Source organism: Nothoprocta perdicaria, unplaced genomic scaffold, assembly GCF_003342845.1.
Source record: "Nothoprocta perdicaria isolate Ctin4 unplaced genomic scaffold, notPer1 scaffold_254, whole genome shotgun sequence".
Lineage (NCBI taxonomy): Eukaryota > Metazoa > Chordata > Aves > Tinamiformes > Tinamidae > Nothoprocta > Nothoprocta perdicaria.
In genome coordinates, this window is record NW_020455482.1 from 765,142 (window position 1) to 774,501 (window position 9,360).

The 9,360-nt window shown below is 47.2% G+C and overlaps 1 protein-coding gene across 5 annotated transcripts in view; it reads right to left on the bottom strand.

Moving 5' to 3' along the window:
• RUNX1 (runt related transcription factor 1) overlaps window positions 1–9,360 on the bottom strand; it is an 81,492-nt gene that overhangs the window by 59,870 nt on the left and 12,262 nt on the right. For 4 of the 5 annotated variants that reach the window (XM_026040373.1, XM_026040370.1, XM_026040372.1 and 1 more), the window contains exons 1-2: window positions 7,872–8,141; window positions 4,112–4,268 (exon numbers count right to left, since the gene is read on the bottom strand). In XM_026040373.1, the coding sequence (XP_025896158.1) occupies window positions 4,112–4,268; window positions 7,872–8,141 (427 nt within the window). Of the gene's footprint in view, window positions 1–4,111; window positions 4,269–7,871; window positions 8,142–9,360 lie in introns of those variants that run through there. The other variant, XM_026040369.1, reaches the window with a different exon arrangement.

The following is a 9,360-nucleotide window of genomic DNA, read 5'->3' on the forward strand; positions in this document are numbered from 1 at the left end:
TGATAACTGGTATGTATGCTTTATTGCTAGGCCTTTCCCAAATGCCGTTTTTTAAAAGGGCCTTGTTGTCGTTTTAAAGCCATAGCTGCAGCATAAAGCTCCAGCTAGAGATTTCAGTTTTAGATTGAGATCATCTGTGATATGTCAAGATATTTCCTCATTAGTTGCTATTATGATAGCCTATTAACAATGATTTTCATTTGGAAAACATGTTTCTTTGTTGGATTTTTTTTTTTATGTTTAATTCTACAATGAAGATAGTTACTGGAATTAATGATCCCATGAGGAAAATATGTAATGATTCCTGAGCCATGAAGCTTTCCCTCTCCAAAATAACTATTTATGTTTAATTTTATCCAGTGAACATCTATAGTGTCAGTTCTTTTGCATCAGATTGATTTAATCACAGTAACCTGAACTGGTTCACTATACATTAAGAAAACAGAGTACTCCGCATTAATAGCATTTCTAAGTCTGAAATGTTTATGAATGGAGGGAGAAAAACAAAAGGTATTTTTTTCCTTTTTAATCAGGTAATCAGGCAAGTGGGGTTGAGAATGGCTGAAGTTTTAAGCCACATTTTTCTTTCAGAAATTACTTACTTGGGCTTACAAGCCAGACGGGCAGGTTTTCCCAGTAGCATTCTCAAACTAGGGTGAGGAATAGTAAATCTGGACCCCGGCCAATTCCAATGTAAATCTGTTTTGTTCAGGAAAGCRAGCCAAATCGCCTTTATACAACATCTCGCTCTTTTGGGAGACCTGTGATATTCTCAGCCCCCATTCTCGGTGTCAAGAAAATAGAAGCGCTCTTTTAAATTCTGAACTACAGGCGCAGCCAGAGTGGTACAGGCCATGTGCCTGCTATTAAGTATGAAGTGAACACTGAGACGTAGCTCAGTTCTTTGATTAAATTCACGTATTTCGGTGTTTCACCATGCGTGTGTGTGTCCTGACAAAGGCACAAGAGCAGATCTCCGAATGGGCTGAACTTGGGTAACTCGCGCAGCCAGCGGAGAACCGCGACGGAGGAAATGCGGACCACAGCCCTACACAGGAGCACCTGAAACAACTCGCAGGTTTCACTACCGTGGCAGATCACATCCGAAGCACACAGAAGAAAATGAAAACTCTCTGTTAAAATGTCAAGAATTACAATATTCTGCTCTTTTAAAAGCGAGAGGAGCACTTTGCCAACAATTCTGTGGGACTTCTAGTGCGAATTTTTATGCCTAAGTGATAACTGAAAGATAACAGAAGAAAGTGAAGCATGAACCGAAACGTCAGCACAGGTTCAGACCGTTTCTTTTTCTTCAATAGTGATTTTAAACCCGCCAAGGCACAGGAATCTCGTCCACTACGACTGTGACTGACGTGCACCCTCAGGCACTGCTCTCGGAATCCTGCTGGCATCGCATTATCAGTGGTGGCAACTGGCCTTACTCAAACTCCAATATTACACAGCAAACAAAGTTTCGGTTAATTTTCCTCTAGCCAAGTATCAAAGGAAGCAGTGCCCTTTGATGCAGCTACCTTACGCTTTAGGCTTTATACAAATTCAGCAGAACAGCACCTCAGAAATCTTGCACCGAATGCAAACAGTCCACACCTTTGGAAAACAACCCCTTGTTAGAGGAGTAAACACAAGCATACATTACTCACTCACGCCAAAGATGGGCAACCAATGGCCTTTATGAAGGGTAACCTCGAAGGCTGACTAATAGCCCACAGTGTTCCCACACCGCTGCGTCGCTCACATGGTCACAAAGAGCTGAACACGGAGCAAGGCTCCCAGATGCACATTGGTGTGGGCTATCAGCGGCGGAGCAAGGGGCAAGGTGAGGCACTCAGCAAAGCTTTTCCTCCCCAACAGCGACGGCTCTCCCTCAGGTCTCCCTTTTGACCTTGAAAATCCTGCAGTTCGCTGCTATGATTTCTAGCTTCACTAGCACGGCCAGGAACGGAGCTACAGGTTTGTTTTTATTAGCTTCTCAGCCACTTTGCCAGCTATTCATTTGAATCTTCTAAACAAGTCATCTCTGAATCATAATGCAAATTCCATTTACTGAAAAGGTGGAACCTTTAATATAACAAATGAACATGTTTAATGACTGATACTTTTAGACATTACAGCATCTCTCATGTTTTCAGTAAATGGATATAATTTTCTCTCCATTACCCTATTATTATTCTTTGCTGGCATTACGAAGCTACATTCTCAGCTGCGGGTGTTTTCCACCAAGAGCATTCTGAAGACAGCCCAAACAAGAAGATGTAAAACACATCTCCCCCTGCATCCTAAGCTAAAAATGCTTCAGGATACTGAGGGATTGAATGGGTATTTTRTATGTAAAGTGTTTTTATTGCCTTCATCTTTGTTTCAGTGGGGCCATGTTCTTTCACGACTGCACACTGTGCTTGTATTAGAAGAACATCTCCAAATGCATTTCACCCCAACAGCAAGGAGAAGTGATCACGTATATTCAGGGCAACTTCCTCAACTTAAAGCCTGACCCTCCTGCCATTTCAAAGGAAGCGTTTTGAGAGGGAGAGTGGAAGCAGTCCACTGCAGTTCTCCTGAAACATGGTCACGACTGTGCTTGGGGATGGATGTCTGTGAGGCCACAGGGGCAAGTGCATCAGGAGAGGGCTGGGACACGGAGCGAGCGCCCACATGGCGGGAGGCAGAAGGGRAAATGATGAGGAAAGTCACCCAGCCCCAGGTATTCAATCAGTTCTAGGAGACAGCAGCACACAAATTGTAACGCAGGTGTAGTAAGAAARAACCTATTTAAGCGCAGTAGATACCTATCGTTTTGATTTGTGAAGGGTACGACACTGCATTGTCCTTAAGTAACAACGTTGTACTCGGAAAAACATAATGTTATGTTCCGATTTTATTTGATGATATGAACTAAACAAAAGAAAAATACATAAGCAAACATCACATGAAGGCACACGGAAGATGCGATGCTTCATCCTTGACCTTACAATGGAAAGGCTGCTGGAAAGGCTTTCTGTCAGCCGCAGYTGACCACTTTGTCTTCTGCAGGTTTGATCTAGCAACCCTGACCCGTGCAAAGTGACTCCACTCGTAAGGACAGTCACGTAAGAGAAGCACTGAAAATAATCTTGTAAAAGAAAAGCAGATATGATGGCTTGGACTTTACAGGTTTTAAGATGATGGGGTTCAGCCAAGGACTGAATGGCCCCATGGCCCTGCCATTGATTTTCCAGGTTTTTGGGTCAAGGTTTGGACACAGTTCACCCGCAGGACAGCCGTACTGTGCGCCACAGCGACTGCTTGCAGCTTTCTGGCAACATTTGTGCATTGCTACGCTCTAGGTTTTCTCTCTTTTTGTTGCTTACACTAACAAAGCCTTTTCACTTGCACTAATAATTAACAGTTACTAGAGATACAGAGAGTCAGATATTAGGCTAATCTATTCAGATATTAAGCTAATCTATTCTACTCTATTCTGCACAGCCTGCAGTAGCACATTGAACAATATGCCTGTTGTACATGTAGCTGAGAGAAAGAAAGGTCAGAAAAAGTGCCCTGCACCTCCACTGGGTCATGATGAAGCCTGAAAATTCTTAGACCTTCTGGGGATTGTTTGCAATTTTAGGTTGACTCATTTTGTTACAGAGATTGTTTTTTTGCAGAGAGTCCCAGCACGCTGCAAGCCCTGAGATGGTCACGATTCGTTCTTTACACGAGCCGAGAATTTGTATTTTAAATCAAATGAAAGAACAAAATATAGCATTTAAACTTAAATGTGCTGTTCTAAAKCCGCAGAGAGCAGCTTCTCTGACTTTCGGAGTCACAGTGAGGCTTACTGTCTTTTTGAATGCTTTTAGAATGAGATCCTACCATTTGAAAATGGAAGTAACACAAGCAAAAGGCTACGAAAACTGGTTTAAAGCAAAACAAACAAAAAAACAAAGCAACAAGAAAAACACATAGCAGGTTCTCTACCTTCAGAATTGGCATATTTTTCAGTATTCTCTGTTGAAGAAAACCTGATATAGTTTGTGTTCAAATTCTGCATTATTAAAACTTTGCATTGCCAATAAATACGACCAAGCTGTAGCTGTGAACCAGCACCTACCTCTTCCACTTCTGCCCACAAATCGGAGGTCGTTGAACCTTGCGACTTGGTTTTTCATGGCAGCTGTAGCATTTCTGAGTTCTGCCGAGTAGTTTTCATCGTTCCCAGCCATGACTGTAACCAGCGTCCCGTCGGGCACATCTCCTAAGGCCACCACCTGAGAAATCCAAGAGCAGAATCCTCAGCTTCTTTACGGGACATTTATTTTCGGGATGCAGGACAGCGACAAGCAACATGATAAAACAGGAAAGAGCAGCAACAACAACAAGAAGACACATAGACTAAAAAGCTATTTAGTGAAAACAGGAAGCTTTTCCATTACCAGTTTGCAGAGCTAGGGACAGATTCTTAGACGGATGTATATCTGAAATGCAAAGCATAATGTGCACCTCTCCATGAAAAATACATGTAACAAGCCTGCCAATATATACTGTTGGAAAGGCCAATTGAAAAAAAAAAAAAAAAAACCCAAGTAAAATGGACTGATTCTGCCCTCACTTTCCTCAGTAGCATTGCTTTCGACCTACATTGAAGTCAGTACAATTTATTTGCATGAGAAAATAATGAGAAAGCAAAAATAATTTGATTGTCTCATGGATGCAGAGGGCTGCATTCCCCTCAGCTGCACTATTTCTTTATTTTTCTTCTTTCATCCCGCTGATCTCAATGCAGCTGCCCAAGTACATATCCAGAATAAGTCCACGGAAAAGTAGGCCTTGACCCTATATTTAATCATGACCTACTACATTTCTTTTTCCCTTTAGGAGCAAGAAAGGCAAACACCGACTTACAACCTCACCCCGACCTGATGGATGGAAACTGCAGCCTGAACTAATGAAACCTGCAGTAGCTCAGGCAAAGGCTTCCAACTAAACACCTAAAGGTTTTCAGTGCACGTCCTTAGTGCCACTATCTACCAAACAAATATTTAGGAATACTGGATTTAAGCACATAGGATTATTCATGTAAYGTGCTGAGAGATATGCAGACTTCTAGCCTCAATTTTCTGACTTGTATCTGAAATGTTTGCTTAAAATAATAAGAATTCAGTTTTATCTTAGCTTCTTGAGTAGGACTGAATTCAAGTCTCGGAACAATTTTGCCCTGCTGTAACTGAACGCTGTGGTCGGTGCTGCTCTTGATTTATTCTGGCAAAATAAGAGCTTGAACTTAGTCCTGCGTCATGTTTTTTTAGATCCCGTTTTTGCTAAGATGTCCCCCCCAAATTAAGCCAGCAGCAGCGTCCTTAAGACTACTACTACAAAAAATGTTTTAAAAAATCKTGTTTTTATTTCCTCTTTTATGTATTTTAAGAGGAAGTAGTCCTGCATCATTTCATCTGAGCCACGGCTTGATATTTTTCCTTCCTCTTAGCATTTTCTAGTTTATGCCCATACAGTTATAATTGGCTCAGACTCGCCGCAGCCCCGGTCTCATTTCTATTAGTTTCTAATCAGGCTGTTCTTTCCAAACAAGACCAGCAGCTCCCTCGCTTAATCTGCTTCTGATGCTCATTTCCCAGTCATAACTATCTCGCCGAGTGTCACCGAGGTCTCCACCTCGAGTATTTCATTGCTGCTCCTTCAGTCCTCACTTCAGTGCTCTCCCATTCGTCACTTCTAACCCCTATTTTCACTTCCACATACAAACCTAAAACCACTGTGTCAAAATTCCCTCTTTACGAATATATTTCAGCTTCCTCTTTCCCATTCCGGTGGCCGACGCTTTGGGGTTTTTTTCTTTCTTTCTTTTTTTTTCCTGTTCTCCTGCATGCGCTGTAATGTGGTTCTGTGGTGGCCTGTTCTATCCTCAGCTTTTCTAGTTCCCCTGAGCTGCTCACAGAGCAGTCCTTGCTGTAAAGGTTTCACCTACGATATCCGTCGGGTGGCAAAGCGCCGCGTCCCGCCACAGGGGTGCCCCCGATGCGCTCACCCCGGGCTTTAAAAGCMATCGGAAAACCTTAAACCAAGCACAGGTTTTAAAGGGGACGGGGAAAATCTGGGCACTGCCCTAACCCACCCCCCTGCCACAATGCGAATCCTTTTTTGTTTGCTTAAGGAAACCCACGGGATGAAAAACTCTCGTGAATTCAGGGTCAGCTGCCCCTTATTGGGCAAGTATTATTTAAAATAATAGCTTTTAATTTACGCTGCAGGCAACCGCAGCGATAAGAAACACGAAGAAAATACTAGAAACAAGYATGAAAAGAATTGCACAGTGCAGAAAAGAAATTAGAGTTAAAAGTCACAAACAACAGAAACAGAAATACAAATATTTACATTAGAGAAAAGACTAAACAGATAAGTTGGGACTTGCTGACTGGAGATATCTAGCACTTTGCTTTACTGTTTAGAAGCAGGAAGAGTATCAGGGTTGTAATGCTGCTGTGTATCTAAATTACCTGCTTCTGGGGCATCGCTCAAACAAAAATGGACTTTTAAATCAAGATCGGGATTATTTCCTAACAGCGTTCAGATAATGAATGTAGATGGCACCTTAATAGAGCCACTGGGCATTTTTCTGTTTATCATAATCAGTCTTTATTTTAGAAAAAGAAAGTAATGAAAGAAAATGGTGCTTTTCGCTCAATATTCTGATTGTTAGGATTAAGTGTAAATGAATACTTTTAACGGAAACAGGAAAAGCAAATTCTCTCTTTTTGGTGCAATTGATGGCAGGAAACAATAAAAATCAGTGGATTTTTTTTTTTTGCCAGATCAGAATAATTTGAACGGAATTTTCTTGTTTGTGGAAGATCTAAATCACATGGAGAGCTCCACGGAGAGCTGCGACTTTGCAGGGCTCTCGGTAAACGCGCAGCGTTTGGGGTGAAACGAACGCAATCGTTCGGTGGGTGGCCAAACACCGCGGGGCTCCTTGCGCGGCAGCGGCCCACGGTGCTTGTCGGGCGGCAGGTGCCTCGCCACCTAGTAGCCGAAAAAAAAGGGAAAAAAAGGAAAAGGGGGAAAAAAAAACGGGGAGAGGGAGCGGTATTCCTGCAGTTTCGCAAGGAAATATCACCGGGATTTGGGGGGGGGGACGGGTTTCTCTCTTGGGTGCTCAGGTGCAACCCTGGGCGCGTTTGCGGTGGGGCGGGCGGGAGCCCCTCACCGCGGGCTCCTGGCGGCGGCACCCCAGGGTGGCCGGGGGGGGGGGCCGGGTGGCACTGCGACCCCCCGGGCGACGCGCGGGGACACGTGCGCGGGAGCGAGAGGGCTGCGCTGACCTGATGAAACTTTCCACCCTGGAGCCGCCTTCTCGGCGGTGCCTCCCGACCGACCACCTCGTCCCTCCCGTCTGGGCTTGCTCTTGGGGCTTAACTATTATTACTATTATTATTGTTATTGTTATTGTTGTTGTTATTATTATTATTATTATTATTATTATTATTATTCCCCTCGGAAGGCACCCGTGCCGCTGTCGGCCGCGGGCTGCTCGGGGGGCTGGCGGTGCCGCGTGGGCAGCCGCCGTCCCGGCACTGCGGCGAGCTCAGCCGCCGGGAAATACCCGCCGGGAAGCGGCGGGAAACGATAACACCAACCGCAGCAACGACACTAACAGAGCGGCGAGCTCGGGAAGTTATCGGCAGGGAAAGAAAACGAGGGAAAGCCCCCCGAGGTGCGGATGGACGTGGCAGGGGGGCAGCGCGAGGCCGGGGCACGTCGGGGCCGCCTTCCCCCGGGCTCGCCGGGGCCTCGGGAGCCGCTTCCAGGCGCGGGACGGGCGGGACGGGGGGGCCCGCGGGGCGCCGCGCACCTACCTTGAAGGCGATGGGCAGCGTCTTGTTGCAGCGCCAGTGCGTGGGCAGCACGGAGCAGAGGAAGTTGGGGCTGTCGGTGCGCACCAGCTCGCCGGGGTGGTCGGCCAGCACCTCCACCATGCTGCGGTCGGCGGCGCGCAGCTTGGCGGCCAGGGCGCCGCCGTGCTCGGCGCCGGGCAGCGGCAGCGGCTCGCTCATCTTGGCGGGGCTCAGCGCGGCCGAGGGCGGCGGGAAGCGGCGGCTCGTGCCCGCATCTACGGGGATACGCATCACCACGGGGCCCGGGGGCGCGCGGGCGGCGCATACGCGGGCGCTGCGGCCGTGGGCGCCCCCCCGGGCTGCGCTCGCACCCCCCCGGGGGCTGCTCCGCGCCCGCGCCGCGCCGGGAATGCGCGCGCCGGGAATGCGGCTCCCGCGCCGCCTCTCACCGCCGCATCCCCGCGCGCTGCGGCGCCCGAGGGAGATGCGACAATAATAAAGCACACGCGCGCACTCTCTCTCTCTCTCACACACACACACAAAAAAGGCTCCGCGCAAACTCCTGGGCTCGGTTTTAAGCAAGCGAGGCGCCCGGCGCGCTCAGGGGCGCATGCGAAAAGCCCGGGCTTCCCGCAGGGGCGGCTTCCTAGCAGCTCCCTTCCAGGCGGTTTCGCCAAAGTCCCCCAAAGACAGCGAAATGCACCAGAGTCTTCCGCCGTAGGCACACAAAAAGAATAAAAAAAAKAATAATAAACTGTTCTTAAAAGACGGTGAGATTCGGCCTCTTCCGAGAAGGCGATACGTGCGCTAGATTTCCTGACCAAAGGTCAGCCGGCTACAGCTGTATATATTTATATGTATATATGTCCGTGCACAGACACGCGCACACACAGATATATACTGTGCTTCATAAAATATTTACAGTATAATCTATAGAGAATTTAAACACAACAGGAATCCGTCAATGTTCTCTGAGAGACTTCTTTTCTCTTAAAGCCGCCCGCAGAGCCAGCCTCAGTAGTTGGGCGCGCGTCGCGCCAGGAGCCCTCATGTCACGACCCTCTTTCTTTCTTTCTTTCTTTCTTTCTTTCCCTCCTGGGCGGCCGTTCCCGCGCACACACAGCTCCGCGCCCGGCCTTCAAGCTTTGGAGCAGTCTCTATCGCCGTCTCTTATCAAAGCTGGTCTTTGGTATCGCGCCCGGTGGCCGCCGGTCTGAGGTCCGCGCCGGAGAGCTCGGGCTTGGGGATGTTGGTTAAACTGCGGGTTCTCCCTGCGGTTTGGTGTGTGCAACAGCGCTCTCTCTCTCCCACTCGCGTTCTCCTCAGCAGGCAAACCAACAGTCTGCAACAACTTCGCAACTCATTGCCAATTTTTTTTTTTTTTTTCAGTATCTGAGGCAGTCTTCCTCTAATTCGGCCACAGGAACCGGCTGCTTAACAATATTTTAACCACAGCAGGTGGAAGGCTGCTTTCGGAAGCATGGCTTGTCTCTCTCTCTTTTTTTTTTTT